General features: G+C 39.9%; 3 protein-coding genes and 1 pseudogene across 3 annotated transcripts in view; 2 read left to right on the top strand and 2 right to left on the bottom strand.

Annotated features, from left to right (window-relative positions):
- Positions 1-17,717, bottom strand: part of LOC132842105 (GTPase IMAP family member 8) — a 611,624-nt gene that overhangs the window by 281,090 nt on the left and 312,817 nt on the right. The gene's annotated exons all lie outside the window — the stretch shown is intronic.
- Positions 1-17,717, bottom strand: part of LOC132842477 (uncharacterized) — a 301,251-nt gene that overhangs the window by 133,377 nt on the left and 150,157 nt on the right. The window lies entirely within an intron of this gene.
- Positions 7,406-10,759, top strand: LOC132842092 (golgin subfamily A member 6-like protein 25; the record flags this gene model as incomplete). The annotated part of the gene is given in 3 exon segments (XM_060864769.1): positions 7,406-8,048; positions 8,723-9,599; positions 9,601-10,759. Coding segments are annotated over 3 exon segments (2,454 nt in total), but the record flags the coding sequence as incomplete, so codon positions are not given.
- Positions 14,301-17,717, top strand: part of LOC132842459 (interferon-induced very large GTPase 1-like) — a 63,703-nt pseudogene continuing 60,286 nt past the window's right edge.

The following is a 17,717-nucleotide window of genomic DNA, read 5'->3' as shown; positions in this document are numbered from 1 at the left end:
AACTAGAATACAAGAGAATAATTGACTACTCCACCCCAAGAATCACACTCCAGGAAATATTTGCTAGAGCACATAAGCTCTAGGTCAAACAAGTTTACTTCTGCATTTGCCATGTATAAAGAGACACTTTATTTAGTAATACAACATACATTAAAATGCAAAACAGCAAAAAATAAAAAGTAAATACCCAATACAGTACATAAAGTGGTAGGTTTGAATGCATCTCTTCTTTTGCTGTGTCTCAGCTGAGGTTCATTCTTTTGGGAAAAAGTGTCTCAGACACCAGCAGTGTGGGAAACCTCCTCCTGGGCAGATCTGTGTTTGAGACTAAAGATCCTCTACATTCAGTACTTCAGTGTGAGAGAGTCAGAGGACATGTGAAGGGAAGAAACATCACCATCATCAACGCACCTCATCTGTTTGACCAAACCTTCTCAGATCATCAGCTCACACTGTGTATTAAAGAGTGTGTGTCTCTATCGGCTCCTGGACCTCATGTCATAATGCTCATTGTAGAGCCAGAAAGTTTCAGTGAAACAGACAAAAGACGAGCAGATCATATTCTCTTAACTCTGTCTGAGGAGGCCCATAAATACACCATGGTGATAACTACAAAGAACATAGACATCAGCAGCAGTGTTGATCCAGTGGAGGAGAATGTCATACAGAAGGTCATTGCTGAATGTAATTACAGATATTTAAACTTCAGTGGATGCACCCAGGCCAATCTTGTTGAGAAGATGGAAGAGATGGACAAGGACAATAAAGGAAGTCTTTTCTGTGACATTTATGAAGATGCTGAGCCTGCAATAGGCAACAAAATGTACAATGTACAGTCAGAAACGGAAGAAACTGGAAAAATAGAAGTGTATGCTTTACAAGAGCATGAAGAACCAGATGAAATGGAAAAATATGTTCAGATGGATGAAGAAGAACATCATTCTGCTTTGACTACCAAAGGTAATAAATGTAAAAAAAATTGTAAAAAAAAACAAAACTTTTATTACAGTGGTAGATTAATTTGCATATTGGAACAAAAGAGGGTCTAAGGTGGCATACTACATTTTAGTTACAGAACCTGTGTGCTCAGTAACTAGGGTAGGAATTCATAACAATGGCTCATTAAATAGTATGAACTAATAATACTTTGCGCAGATGTTGGTATAAAAGCCATGGTAGACCATGGTATAAAAAAGCATATAACCAGGAAGTAAACTATAAGATGTAAGTGCAGTCGGGGCTGAAGTGAAGGTCCGGCAGATTTCCTCAATCTTCTGGTAGAAAGAACCATAGTTGAGGAAAGAGATGAGAGGAAAGTATCTGTGGCCGAGTCCAAGGGTAGTGAGGAAAAAGACTCAGGATCAAGAAGGGAAGAAAGAGTGACAGAAGCTACAGAAGAAGGGGAGACAGAGTGAAGGTTGCGGCGGGTAAGAGCGAGGGGTTGAGAGGTAGTTTTAGGTAGGGTAGGGAGATTGATGGTGAAGGATACCAGGTGATGATCAGAGACATGTAGTGGGGTAGCAGTCACGTCTGTAGCTGGAGAAGGACGGGTGAAAACCAGGTCCAGGACATTGTCTCCTTTGTGTGTGGGGATGTAGCTGTTGAGTGTGAGTGTGAATGAGTCGAGAAGAGACAGGAGGGAAGAAGAATGTAGCTTGTCAGAGGGGAGGTTGAAGTCACCAAGCACTGTCAGGGGGGAGCTATCAGAAGGGAAAGCACTAAGCAGTGTGTCCATTTCTTCCAGGAAGTCACCTAGGGGACCAGGAGGGCGGTAAACAACAATGATAACAAGGTTAATTGGAGAGGTAACTGAAATGGCATGGAATTCAAAAGAGGAGATGGTTAAGTGAGACAAGAGGAGAGGTGTAAAGCACCATTTCTTTGACAGCAATGAACCTGTACCACCACCCCTGCCTGTTTCTCGTGGTGAGTGAGAGAAAGCATAGGCAGAGGATAAAGCAGCTGGTGTAGCAGTGTTCTGTGGGGATATTCAGGTCTCTGTTAGCGCAAGAAAATCACAGGAGTAATGGGAAGTTAAAGCAGAGATAAAATCAGCTTTTTTTCACAGCAGACTGGCAATTCCAGAGCCCACCTACCACCACTGTTTGAGACTTACACAACAGAGGAGGGTAGATGAGGTTACTGGGATTGTGACCTCTGCTCTGTGGACGAGAGTGTCTGCGTGAGTAGGACTTGAGTACAGAGATCGGTTTGAGGCACATATTGGCAGTCAACCAAAAGTGAGAATTAAGGTATGGTAGAATATAGCAAAACAGTATTAGACACTGTTGTGGAAGTTTTGAGGTTTGAGAGAATTAAAGCATAAAAATCACACCGATAGGCACGGGCAAGAGTAAAAAAGGTTCCACAGTTTATTGTGTTCAGCTGCGCAGCAGGACCCAACACTCCACATGTAAAATCAGAGAGGAAGGGGCCGATCATGGATAACATCAGGGTTTTATAGACAGTAAAAGAAATGAAACAGGACATGAAAAAACCAAAACATCGCCTGCTTCTCCAAACTAGCAAACTAATCCCACGGGAACAACTAAGGTCTCACGGGAAAGGTCTGATAGATACAGTGTTGAAGAGAAACTATAGTCACAATAACTACCAGCCGTGGGAATATCAGAAGCATAGAAGGACAGATTCGTGGGAACATCTCTAAAGTAAAAATTTCCACTACAACACTAATGTTACAATGTGTGAGAGAGAGAGAGACTTACAAACCTTCAATTTAAATAGGTAAGCCCTGCCCCCAATTCACACCTTAAGGTAGACTGAAACTACTCCTGATTAATCAGCTGAGAGAACAACAAGGACCAACACTATAAAAATCAACAATGGTATAGAATATAACAATTCAAATCACAACTCTAGAACAAAGTGAGTTAAGCAGATAGTATACAAAAGTCAGGGACCTACTTTACCAGAAGACAATATATTCAAATGTAAAGAGTTAAAGCACACACACACACTCACACACACACACACACACACACACACACACACTCGTACACATTTACATTTACAGCATTTGGCAGTACATTCGACGTACATAAGTGCTTAAATCTCTAACATTGAATACATTAATGCTGGCTCACTAAGTTACATACTTAAGATACCATGAGTTTAAAACATTTGTTCAAAGTTACAATGAAATTGTAAGTGTCAAAGGTGTATTTTTTTTTTTTTTTTTTTAAATATGCAAAAGATAAGGAAAGAAGTGCTAGTTGAAGTGTTTCCTGAATAAGTAGGTCTTCAACCGCCGCTTGAAAATAGCCAGTGACTCAGCTGTCCGAACCTCTAGGGGAAGTTCATTCCACCATCTTGGTGCCAGTACAGAGAAGAGTCTTGTAGTATACTTGCCTCTTACCCTGAGAGATGGTGGAACCAGTCGAGCAGTGCTGGTAGATCGGAGGGTGCGGGGTGCAGTGCGAGGAGTGATGAGGGCTTTGAGGTAAGAGGGAGCTGGTCCATTTTTGGCCTTGTAGGCCAGCATCAGTGTTTTGAATCTGATGCGTGCAGCTACCGGAAGCCAGTGGAGGGATCGCAGCAGCGGGGTGGTGTGCGAGAACTTTGGCAGGTTGAAAACAAGCCGGGCAGCTGCATTTTGGATCATTTGCAGAGGACGGATTGCGTTCATAGGTAGACCTGCCAGCAGTGCATTGCAGTAATCCAGTCTAGAAATGACAAGAGACTGAACAAGTACCTGAGCAGCCTGTGTGGGTAGAAATGGCCGAATCCTTCTAATGTTGTAGAGAAGAAACCGACATGAGCGAGTCACATTAGCAACATGAGAGGAAAAGGACAGTTGATTGTCCATGGTTACCCCAAGGTTGCGAGCTGTGGCTGAAGGGGAGATCATATCGTTGTGCAAGGATATAGCAAGATCATGACCTGGGGATGAATCACCTGGGATGAAGAGCAGCTCAGTTTTGCTAGGATTAAGCTTTAACTGATGAGCAGTCATCCATGATGAAATTTCTGCCAGACATGCAGAGATCCGGTCAGAAGCTGTGGCATCTGCGGGTGGGAAAGAGAAGATAAGTTGTGTATCATCAGCATAGCAGTGGTAAGAGAACCCATGTGAGGAAATAACTTCCCCAAGAGAGCGAGTATACAGGGAGAAAAGAAGAGGACCAAGTACTGAGCCTTGTGGGACGCCAGTGGAGAGTCTGCGTGGAGCAGATGTCACTCCCCTCCATGTTACCTGATATGAGCGTCCTTCCAGGTAGGAAGCGAACCATTCCCAAGCTGATCCGCAAATCCCAAGACTCCTGAGGGTGGCTAAGAGAGTCTTATGGTTGACCGTATCAAACGCTGCTGAAAGGTCAAGGAGGATAAGGACGGATGAGAGATTGGCTGATCTAGCAGCATGTAGTTTCTCAGAGACATCTAATAGGGCTGTCTCTGTGGAATGAGCTGCTTTAAAGCCAGACTGGTTGGGGTCTTGGAGGTTGTTCTGTGAGAGATAGACAGACAGTTGATTAAAGACAATGCGTTCAAGAATTTTTGAAAGAAACGAGAGAAGTGATACCGGTCTGCAGTTACTGATGTCTGATGGATCCAGAGCAGGTTTCTTCAGGATGGGAATAACCCTTGCTCTCTTGAAAGTAGTTGGTACCTGACCAGATGCTATGGATCTATTGGCGATAGTGGTAATGAAGGGCAGAAGGTCTTGCGAGATGGTCTGGAGCATAGTGGAAGGGAGAGGATCCAATGGGCAGGTGGTAGGATTGCAAGACTGGATTAGTTTTAGAATCTCTTCTGCTGTTACAGTTGAGAAATGTGACAACAAAGGTGTAGGGGAGTCCATACTCTGAGATGTAAGTGCAGTCGGGGCTGAAGTGAAGGTCCGGCAGATTTCCTCAATCTTCTCCTGGTAGAAAGAAGCAAAGTCTTCTGCAGTCAGGGAGGATGAAGAAGGTGGAGCCGGGGGGTTGCGCAGAGAAGAGATGATGTTGTGGAATTTCCGAGGGTCATGTGAGGAAGCTTCAAGCTTTTCCTTGTAGAAGGAAGTCTTGGCAGAAGTCACATCTGAGGAAAACTTGGCCATGAGTGTTCGGTAAGAATCAAGATCTGCATCAAGTTGTGATTTCTTCCACTTTCTCTCTGATGATCTTAGCTCTCTTCGATTGTTGCGCAGCACATCTGAAAGCCAAGGAGCAGAACAAGAAGTTTTCTTGGGTTTAGTGGACATAGGGCAGAGGAAGTCCATAGTTGAGGAAAGAGATGAGAGGAAAGTATCTGTGGCCAAGTCCAAGGGCAGTGACGAAAAAGACTCAGGATCAGGAAGGGAAGAAAGAGTGCCAGAAGCTACAGAAGAAGGGGAGACAGAGTGAAGGTTGTGGCGGGTAAGAGCGAGGGGTTGAGAGGTAGTTTTAGGTAGGGTAGGGAGAGTGATGGTGAAGGATACCAGGTGATGATCAGAGACATGTAGTGGGGTAGCAGTCACGTCTGTAGCTGGAGAAGGACGGGTGAAAACCAGGTCCAGTACATTGTCTCCTTTGTGTGTGGGGATGTAGCTGTTGAGTGTGAGTGTGAATGAGTCGAGAAGAGACAGGAGGGAAGAAGAATGTAGCTTGTCAGAGGGGAGGTTGAAGTCACCAAGCACTGTCAGGGGGGAGCTATCAGAAGGGAAAGCACTAAGCAGTGTGTCCATTTCTTCCAGGAAGTCACCTAGGGGACCAGGAGGGCGGTAAACAACAATGATAACAAGGTTAATTGGAGAGGTAACTGAAATGGCATTGAATTCAAAATAGGAGATGGTTAAGTGAGACAAGAGGAGAGGTGTAAAGCACCATTTCTTTGACAGCAATAAACCTGTACCACCACCCCTGCCTGTTTCTCGTGGTGAGTGAGAGAAAGCATAGGCAGAGGATAAAGCAGCTGGTGTAACAGTGTTCTGTGGGGATATCCAGGTCTCTGTTAGTGCAAGAAAATCAAAGGAGTAATGTGAAGTTAAAGCAGAGATAAAATCAGCTTTTTTCACAGCAGACTGGCAATTCCAGAGCCCACCTACCACCACTGTTTGAGACTTACACAACAGAGGAGGGTAGATGAGGTTACTGGGATTGTGACCTCTGCTCTGTGGACGAGAGTGTCTGCGAGTGTAGGAATTGAGTACAGAGATGGGTTTAAGGCACATATTTGCAGTCAAACAAGAGTGAGAATTAAGGTATGGTAGAATATAGCAAAACAGTATTAGACACCAAGTTTACAATGAGAGAGAGAGAGAGAGAGACTTACAAACCTTCAATTTAAATAGGTAAGCCCTGCCCCCAATTCACACCTTAAGGTAGACTGAAACTACTCCTGATTAATCAGCTGAGAGAACAAGAAGGACCAACACTATAAAAATCAACAATGGTATAGAATATAACAATTCAAATCACACTACTCTAGAACAAAGTGAGTTAAGCAGATAGTATACAAAAGTCAGGAACCTACTTTACCAGAAAACAATATATTCAAATGAAGAGAGTTAAAGCACACTGAAGAGTAGGCTGGTTCACCTTCAATTTAAATAGGTAAGCCCTGCCCCCAATTCACACCTTAAGGTAGACTGAAACTACTCCTGATTAATCAGCTGAGAGAACAACAAGGACCAACACTATAAAAATCAACAATGGTATAGAATATAACAATTCAAATCACACTACTCTAGAACAAAGTGAGTTAAGCAGATAGTATACAAAAGTCAGGAACCTACTTTACCAGAAAACAATATATTCAAATGAAGAGAGTTAAAGCACACACTCACACACACATTCAGTATATCAGGTTAACACAATCAGAGACACAATATGACTTTTAAACCTTCATCTATTAAATGCTGTTACACCTGTCACTTGATATTTCTTATATTATATATATATGAAATATTTGCAGGTCAAATACACATTTTTATTTTCTCAGCATAAAGTTAGAAATGTATTATTTTAGTAAGATTTTTAAACCCTACATTGTATTTTTCACATCTGGATGTAGTGTTATAGACCATCTCTTATTAATGTATGACTGAATGTATTGATGATTTTTGTACAGATTCATTACACAGGAACAGAAGAAGAAGTTTGTCACCACCTCCTTCAAGTAAGTTAGACTTCATTAATCATTAATGTTCTCAGTGTGATATCACTCGCCTGAGATTCATCAAGCTTCTTATCTATTATTATAGTTTTAGCCTTTCATTTGTTTTGCTCAGGACACACACACACTCTCACACACACACACACACACACACACACACACACACACACACACACACACACACACTCTCACACTCTCTCACACACACACACACACACACACACACACACACACACACACACACACACACACACACACACACAAATACACACACTGTAACAACCTATTGCATCTTTTTTCTTCTCTGGTTTCAGTGTCAGAAAGTGCTGCTTCTTTGCCAAAACTGAATTTGGTGTTGTGTGGAACTGATGCAGCTCAGAAGGTCTTCATATCAGATCTCATACTGGGACAGAGAGGACAGAGAGTGGAGTCCAGCTCAGTGTGTGAGATAAAGACAGGAGAAGTTTGTGGACACCTGGTCACGCTGGTGGAGCTGCCTGCTCTCTACAACACTCAACTCTCAGAACAGGAACTGATGCGTCAGACTCTACACTGTGTCTCTGCCTGTAATCCTGGAGTTCATGCTTTCTTCATCATTGTTCCTGAAGGTCTTCTCACTGATGAAGTTAAAGCAGAAATAGAGACGTTTCAGAGGATATTCAGCTCCAGAGTTAATGACCACACCACATTCATCATCAACACAGAGAATGAACAGGATTTAGATGGAGTCATAAAAAGTCTGTTTAAAAGCAATATTAACATCTGGGGCACTACAGGGGCAGAACTTCTGAAGGCTGTTGAGCAGAATGTAACACACACTGGTGAAAGCTGCTACACAACAGCCATGTACCTGGAGGCACAAGTGGAAACACAACTCAAATACAAAGCTCAGATTCAAGAACTCACACAAGTCATTGGTCAGTTAAAAAAAGAGACTGAAAATAAAAACCAAAGTAAGTACATGGATCATCATTTATACTGATCATAACTCCTGAATGTGATATATTTGGGTTATATTGATATAATGGAGGGTTGTTATATAGAGTAGGACATGGTTTCTGCATTGTCCCACCTGAAGCAGTCCCTCACCTGTAGCAGGGTCCATCATTGGTGGGTCTCTTACTGTATCTGTGCTCTGTGGGTTTGAAATTAAATAACTTTATAAAATTAAATAAACTGAATAATTTACTTTTATAGAATGACATTGTCTTTGATTGTTAAGTCTGACTAGGTCCCCTTTTAGACTTGATTACATTGGGAAACTTTGGCATTGCTGCAAACTGCACACTGATGTTGACCTGTCCACATGTGAGGGACTCTGATGACCAACCTGTTAATTAAATTACGTCAACTAATATAACTGTAATGATGTAGCTTAAGCACTGGATCTCCCTGACCTGTTAGATAACCCTTAGACAGCAGCCGTTGTTCAGGTTTTAAATGAACAGGAATTAAATGTTGGTCTCGCTAAATATGACACCAACTCAATACTTAAGAAATTTAACTCAGCTAAAAAAATCTCTGTGGAGTTTTTTATATCCTCATTTTACTTACCTTACCTAATTACCTTACCTAATTACCTTACCTAAACTATATTAAAGATTATATTGTTTTTTCTTTCTTTTAGAAACTGCCCTGGATTCTGAGGACCTAAGGATAGTTCTGTTGGGGAAGACTGGAGTTGGGAAGAGCGCATCAGGAAACACCATCCTGGGGAAAGATGTATTTAAAGAAGATGTTTCTGATAAATCAGTAACCAGTGTGTGTCAGAAAGAGACAGCAACAGTCGGTGGGAGACAGATTACTGTGATCGACACTCCAGGTCTGTTCGACACTAATATTGATAATGAAGAGATCAGGAAAGAGATTGTTAAATGTATCTCAATGGCATCACCTGGTCCTCATGTGTTCCTGCTGACACTGAAAATAGGACAACGCTTTACACCAGAGGAGAGAGAGACAGTGGATTTGATTAAGGAAACTTTTGGTGAACAATCCAACATGTACATTATTGTGCTGTTCACCAGGGGCGATGAACTTAAAGCCAAAACCATCGAGCAGTACGTGGAAAATGCTGGGGAAAAGTTAAAGACTCTCTTATTTGAGTTTGATAAAAGATACCATGTTCTCAACAACAGTGATAAATCCAGCAACACCCAGGTCCTGACTCTACTGGATAAAATCCACTCAATGGTGACGGTGAATGGAGGAAGCTGCTACACTAATGAGATGTTCCAGAAGGTTGAAGGAGCTCTAGAAGAAGAAAAGGAGAGAATACTGAAAGAGAGAGAGAAGGAGATAGAGAGGGAGAAAGAAGAACTGAAGACCAAATATGAAGCTAAAATGGAGGAAATGAGAAGAGAAATGCAGAAACAAAAAGAAAGACAAGAGGCAGAAGAGAGACAAAAAGAGGAACAATTTAAACAGAGAGAAGAACAAATAAAAAGAGAAATGACACACAAGGGAACACAATCTAAGAGAAGATTTCTGGAAGAGAAGAGAAGAAGATGACTCGAAGATGAAGGAAAAGATGGGAGAAATAAACAGAGAAAGAGAGGAGAACAGGAAACAGTGGGAGAGACAGAGAGAGGAAGATCAGAAACGGAGAGATCAGGAGGAGAAGGAAAGAAGAAGGAGGGAAGAAGAATGGAAGGAGCATCAGAGAAAGGAGAAGGAGAAGTTTAAAAGAGAAAAAGAAGAGATGAAAAATAATAAAGAGGAAGAATTAAAGAAACTACAGAAGGAGTATGAAGAGAAGGCAGCAGAGGAAGACAGGAGAATAAGGGATTTAGAGCAGAAAATAAAGAATGCAGAGGAAAGTAAAAAGAAGGAACTCCAAGATCTAAAGTTATCTCAACAACGAGAGAGACAGCAGAGGATGAGGGAGGAGGAGGAGAAGAGAAAAGACCAGCAGGAGAACTGGGAGAAAAGAATCACTGCTATGGAGGAAAAGTGGAGTTTAGAGCAGATCAGGAAGGAGAAACAATATGGATGGGAAAGACAGAAAGAAAAGGAGGAGAAAGATTTAAAAGAAAAGGAAAGAAAAGAGAAAGAAGAACAAGAAAAGAGAAGAATTGAGAATGAGGCAAATGAAAAGATAAGAATGATGGAAGAACAACTAAAGGTACAAAGAGAGGAAGATGAGAGAGAAAGAAAGAAAAAAGATGAAGAACACAGAAAAGAAATGGAAGAAAATCTACAGAAAGAAAGGGAAGATTTCAGAAAAGAGAAAGAAGAACAAGAAAGAAAACACAATGAGAAGGAACAGAGAAATCTGTCCTTCATTCGAGAGCTGCAGAAGAACCAGCTGGAGACTCTGAAGAGAGAGACTGAAGAAGCAGCAAGGAAACAAGCAGAGGAAGAATTTTCTGCTGAACCTCATAATAAAAACCTTGTAAATCAATTTATTCAGCATAAGAGACAACAGAAATTAAAGTGATAACAAAAACAGCTTGTAAATAATCATGAAAGCATTTTGTAAAGAAAGTTTTATGTAATGAAAGAAAGAATTTGTGAGTTACTTAAACATCCTACAGTTAATATCCATCACTTATATCTCTAGATGTCTTAAATAAGAGTGTTGTCATTGTAGTGATGTTTTATAATCACACACATTACTGAGAGTTCTGCAAACAATCTAAACTCTCTCAGCAGGGGCGGTTCTAGGGTCTCATCTTTAGGGGGTTTTAGCCCTCAGTGAGTGTGGTAGAGCGGCCTTACAGGTTCGCCTTCTACCCAAATGATGGCAATACTCACTGTGATGTTAAAGTGGTGTTTATTTACAATGTGCTCAAGTGCAAAGTCCAAAATATTTACAACTCCCCAGAAAAGTGGAAAAATAAAGAAAACCAAAGAAAATCTGAGAAAATAAAGAAAACTATGTACAAGTATACAGCACCTACAATTATGCATTCACTTGACTAGCTTCCAATTCCAAAACTCCACTTCACACTCCTACCACTCCCACCGAACTGAAGTGGGAGACTGGTTTTTAAAGGGTAAACCCCTCCCCCTGGACTCAACCATTTCTCCCAGAGGGGTCGGAATCTTTACCCAGCCATATAAAGGAGTTATAACATTATATATAAATAATAAACATAATAACAATAGTAATAACAATGATAACAGCAATAATAACTCTCTCAGCAGCGGCGGTTCTAGGGTCTCATCTTTAGGGGGTTTTAGTCCTCAGTGAGAATTTAAAACAAGAAGAGTTTTATATTATATATTATATGACTACACAGTAAGCCAAAAGTTATGGTATTATATAAAATGGCAAAAGTGGACACCAAAATTTTATGTGTCCAATGAATGCAGTCATTAATAAACTAATATTCACAAAGACCAAATCAATAAATGTTATTTTTATTTAGTATTGAATGGATTGTTTGCATTAATATTTTGTTTGTGGTAATAAGAATAGTGACATTTCACTGGTATAAGTGATTTATTTTAAATGTCACCACAGTACTGTATTGACCTTCAGTTATTTGTTTTATTTCTGTGCTGCCCTCTGGTGTCTTCTCTTGTACCTGTCATTTGTTTTCAGGAAGGCGGTCCCTGGAGTTAATATGAGGAAGGCTCCGATTGGTTATCATCTCCACCTGTTCCAGAAAAATGGACTGCCTGGAGCCCTGATTGAGGCCTTTTTGCCTTTTCGTACCATCGTGATTACTTTGTGTTGTGTTTTAACATTTCTCATTTGTATGCTCTATTCTCTAAATGTTAATCCATTTCATTTATTGTTGATTGTCACATCTGAGAGGGGAAGTTTGTAAGTTTGTGTTCAGCCTGTGAGTTTTGTTTTGTTCTGTTTATTCTTTCAACTGACAGATTTGTTTCTGGCTGACACATGCCTGATACTGATTATGATTACGGACTCTGTTTTTGACTTGTTAGCCAGCCAAATTCATAAAACACTTTTATTCAAAACATACCAACTTATGGTGACAAGGTATGTAGGGGGATTGACGGCAGTTATTTTTTCTTTATTATATTGTTTTTTTGAGAGGGTGTTAGGTAAGTGATAACTATTTTATTTTCTTTAATTTTGGTTCAGTAAGAGAGAGGGGTTTTGATTGTTCTGTTAGTTATTTTGGCCTTGCCCTCTTCTGAAGCCTAAAGCCCTTGTCACCTAGTGAATAAAAGATGGTGAATTATATCATCTCTGTATGGAGACTTTCATTTGCCCATTCTGTCGCGACTGACCCCTAGACGGTTGTAACAGTATATACACTACAGCCACACCCACATCTGTGTACATTAAGTTCACTACTCTAGCAGAAACATGCAGTAGTAGTACAAGTTTTTATTACTGTACCTCCAACAAACTTTTACTTGTGGGATGATATAAAATACATCCTCACAATCAGAGCCGATCGATCCTATACGCTCACTACGCAAATTACGCAAGGGCCCGCCTCCCCCTGCCTCATTTTACAGCACGTGTTAATGTTTACTGTGTATCCATCTGGCCATGAAAAGGGATAAAAGAAACAAAATGAGAGTGAAATGTGGTAACAGCAATCAGGTAAACTTGTGTTCTCTTCAAGTTTGATGTCAGCAAAAGCAAATAACAATAAAGTTGATGTGATTCTGTCTCTAGTCTCTATCTGACTAGCATTTGATGATTGCAGAGGGCAATCTTTCGATAATGGGGCAAACATGAAGAGCAAGCACCAAGGAGTACAAGCCAGACTGCTTAAAAAAAAAACAGAGCCTTGTTTGTCCTATGTGGAGCACATACCCTTAACCTTGTCATTGCAGATGCTGCCAAATCTTCAAAAGATGCAGTTGGGTTTTTCGGATGATCTGCCATCAGATAAAATGACTGCCTTGGAGCTGCTTTCCTTTCTCTGTGAGAAACACCTGGAGGAACTCTATCCTGACCTTTAGATAGCCCTAAGAATTGCAGTCACACTACCAGTAACAGTAGCATTGTCATAGAGGAGCTTTTCAAAACTAAAGCTCATCAAAAGCTACCTGAGGTCTTCCGTGTCACAGGAACGTTTATGTGGACTGGCCATCATGAGCATAAATCATGACGTGGGAAAACACCTGTCCTATGATGCCATCATTGATGATTTTGCCTCAAGAAAGTGCAGAATAGGAATATTTTGATGGTAAGATTTTTCATTCAAAATGTGTAAATGACTTTTTCAATTTCCTCCGGACAGTCCAAATAGACTGGTGTCAACAATGCTGAAAATGCCCAGACTGTAGAGGGAACCAAAGTTAATCCCAAAATCCAAAGCTGTGTTCTATTTCTTTATATATATTTTATATATTTTATATATTTTCTTAATATATATCTTATTTAAGATAATGTTAATATTCACTTTAAATTCAATTTAAAATATTTCATTAGATAAAGATTTGTTTATACCTCATTCAATTCTGTATTGTTTTACTCTTTGACCGAGAGATGGAGCAAACTTTTTATAAAAGGAGGGAGGTTTGTAGTGGGAGCAGTGGGGTGTCAAGTGTGCAAACAATTTGAACACAAATAGCACAACATTGTACAACCTCATGAGTGCCAAATTCCCTGGATTTGTGAATTACTTTGCAGTTAATTTTTAGACGGTATTATTAAGCTGTATCTCTTGTCTTTCATCGAGGCAAAACGGTCAATAAGTTTGTCCTGATCTATGGAATTAAAGACATCTCTTTCATCTGACATCACAGCCAGGTAATGGAGCCTGTTTTGACCCATTGTTCCCCTGAGTCAGGTGTGGAGGCGATGTAGTGCACTGAATGACCGTTCACAGCTGCATCTACTCACATTTATAACACACCTTCTATACGTTATACACGTTATAGATAAACTCCTCTAGCTCTGACTGCGCGTGCACGCTGCGCGTGCCTGTGCTTCTCCGGTCAGATAAAGCACACAGCTGAAGACGCAGTAATGAAAGACTACAACGCACGCGCGTAAAAGCAAAGTAAAAAAAATCCGCTCTTTGATCAAACTGATAAATAATTTTCTTTCCCATCGACGACATGTCCTGCATTTTATCGTGATTTTTATAGTTTATTTTTGAAGGTAAAAATTATCCTTATAGTTTTAGGGAGGCTGAGATCACACACAGGGGGCAGGAGACACTTTAAAAAGGGCTAAAACTTCCCCTGTTCTGCCGTCTTCCGCTAAGCGCGCGCCATTATTCCGTTATAATGCTGTAACTTCCTGCTTTCACTTTTGATTTCGGCTCCGGTCATGAAATGGCGTCGGGTGAAGGTGAGAATTAATTACAGCACAAACAACAGATGTTTAAAATGTTTATTAGAATTGTCCTAAATGTCGAACTAATCTTAAGTAACTTTGGGGTTTTTAGCGTTCTGTAACTTAGTTTAGAGATTTCAGTTCTAACCTGTGGCCTGAAACACCTTTATAAGCGGTTATAAACACAGTACATTATTACTGACACGTTGGACACTGGATACTGATGATATAATATTAGACATCACAACCTGTAAAAAGTATTTTCCGGGAGGTATTTCGAAAACAACATAAGACACATGGTGTAAAGTGTGACTTATACTGTGTTTTTTGGGTCTCTCTCCCTCTGCCATGAGCCATGATGGTGTAAAATGTGCGCGCTCTACAAGGTCTCTGTCGCGCATGCGCGCTCTTGCTCGCTCGCTCGCTCTAGATTCCGGGAGATTTTAACTAATTTGCTGGCATCAGGGAGCCGCTATCAATATGCGGGAGACTTCCGGAACATCCGGGACACTTGTGATGTCTGTAATATATAGAAAATGCTCAGCACAAACTGAGAAACTTAATGTACATTCATACATTAATGTTGATTCAAGATTGGCATCATTACATCATGCATAACATGCATAACATGGGGATGTGGTAGCTCAGTGGTTAAGGTGTTGGGCTACTGATCGGAAGGTCATGGGTTCGAACCCCAGGTCCACCAAGCTGCCACTGCTGGGCCCCTGAGCAAGGCCCTTAACCCTCAGTTGCTCAGTTGTAAGTCACTCTGGATAAGGGTGTCTGCTAAATGCCGTAAATGTAAATGTAAATGTTGGTGTCCACGTTTGCCATTTTAAATAATCCCATAACTTTTGGCTTATTATGTAGTCATATAATATATAATATAAAACTCTTCTTGTTTTAAATTCTCACTGAGGGCTAAACCCCTAAAGATGAGACCCTAGAACCGCCCGTGGAATGTAATATAATTCTATAATGTCATTTCTTGGTTTGTTTCCTTGGCGTTTTCAATTTTATCCCTCACTTTTTCTTCCACAGTATTTTTCATAAATATTTGGAATCTGCTGAATCATATCCCCCTTTACTGTAGAGCTAAATATGAAATATCATGTCATGTTTCTCTTGCAGGTTTATTCCACCCCTTGTGGTGACATCAGTCTTTATCACCTGCCACCAGTGAGTTACTGATTTATTTCACACTAAACCAGAAGCCACATTGTCTCACTTCTCCTTGTGTAATTCTATAAATGAAGAAATGTTTTTACTTTATAATGTTTTATAAAGTTGTATATGATTACTGTGTAGAGATGTCTATTACACAATTACACAACTGAGTGTAACAATGATGCCACACAATGAAATGTATATAAAAAGATTAGTTATAAAGATTTCATCATGTTTTGGAAGCCCTTCTCTGTTTCAGCCACTAAACTGAATATCAGTGACACATTTTGTCCTCAAGTAAAAGTTGTTCTGAAAAGATATTAGGAAACAATTTTTTTTTTTTTTTTTTTTTTTTTAACTTTCCTAACTCTGGGACTGAATCTGAATATCAGAGAACAGAGATCATTGATATTTCTTGTCCTAATACTTTTTCAGTGTCTGAAGTGAGAATTGTGCTGCTGGGGGATAATGTACCTTTGACCAGCAGAGTGGGAAACATCATCCTGGGCAGATCTGCATTTGAGACTGAAGTTCTGCAGAGTGAGAAAGCCAGTGGTGATGTGGAGGGAAGATTCATCACCATCATAAACACACCTCATCTCTTTAACCTATATCTCTCTCAGGAGGAAGTGATTCAGAGAGTAAAAGAGTGCTTTTCTCTTGCTGATCCTGGACCTCATGTGTTTCTGTTAGTGCTTCAGTCAGAATTAATATCACATGAGCTACATGACAGAGTCAGAAGCATATTAGAAACTTATAGCCCAATGTCTAGCACACGGACAATAACGTTAACTGTAGGTAAAGTCCATGGATTCATCAATGAATGTGATGTGAGACACCACAGAATTGAGAATCTATCTAAATTTGATCAACACGAGGTTGTTCAGCTTTTGGGGAAAATAGATGCAGTGGTGAAGGAGACTGGAGGAAGTGACTCGATCTGCAAAATGTCTGAACTTCTTGAAGACAGTGCACAAGACAAGAAGCGCTCAGGGACACCAGGAAGACACCAAGATCATTGGACTGAGACCACATCAAAGACAGATAGAAACCTGGAGGAAAGTAAAGGTAGGTCTAATGTATTATCTTCAGTCATGCGACTTTGTGCTATTCAATTTGACATTCATTAATAATTGATAAGACAACTTCTAAAGAAACTGTCAATTAAAACACTTTATTGCTGTAAAGTTAATTACAGAGAATATAAAAGTCTGATTTTAAAAAAATTACAGTTTTGTTTTATTTAAAAAAGTCAATAAATAATATAAAGATAAATAAGGTTTGTTATTCAACCTTTAATGTGAAATAACAACCAAGAAAATATAAATGAAAAACTAACAAATGTTTTTGGGGACACAAAGAAAAAGAGAAAACAATGTGGTTACATACATCCTTTTATAATGGGGCATGTTAAACCATGTATGGGATCTCACTATGGAAAGGTATCAACCTTTACCTAACTGACATAAAACCATAGATTTACATGCATACATTACATGTTTATATAACTATCTCTAAATATACTGTGCAGTTTAAATTGTATTTTTATTACATTTCCCTCCTTTAGCAGATGTCTTTACCCAGAGACACTAATGAAAACCTTTGGATTCTTGACCAGAAACACATCCCCATGCTGGTTCACTTGGTCAATTAATTGCATTAATTTATTTAATATATAATTAAAACTAATAATACTGTTAATATAACAGAAAATGGAGGCGTGTTAGTGGAGAACAGGTCAGTCTGTCTGCACAGAGCCGGAAAATAAACATCTCACCTGGCAGGTGATTAAGGTTCTGTTTATGAGGGAAAATATCTTAAAGACATCCATGATATTTTTTTGAAGAGGAAAGTGGGCTTATAAATAATTTTTGTTTGCTGTGTTCTGTACACTATCCTTTTCTAGGAACAAAAATATCCCAGTCGGTTGTGGATGAACTGGCACCAACCAGTGAAGAATTTAGAGATAAACGGGCAGGTTTATCTGTCGATCAATCAACAGTCAACCCAGTCTATTCAAGTCAGTGCACTGTTCCAGGAATATTAGGTAAAACAAGTACACAAAGCTAGTCATGATTATACTGCTGCACAACTGAGCCCTGTGCTTTTCACTCAAAAGAGCCCTGTCTCAGCCTTGCAATCAGTTTTTATATACATATTTCTAACTCAGAGACAGTGGGGAAAAAAAATCAACTCCGTCTAAGATAACATTGTCATCTACTATCTACAGTGCAAG

The sequence above is a fragment of the Tachysurus vachellii genome, chromosome 3 (genome assembly GCF_030014155.1).
Source record: "Tachysurus vachellii isolate PV-2020 chromosome 3, HZAU_Pvac_v1, whole genome shotgun sequence".
NCBI lineage: Eukaryota > Metazoa > Chordata > Actinopteri > Siluriformes > Bagridae > Tachysurus > Tachysurus vachellii.
Note: the sequence above shows the minus strand (reverse complement) of the source record. Positions and strands in the feature narration are given on the sequence as shown.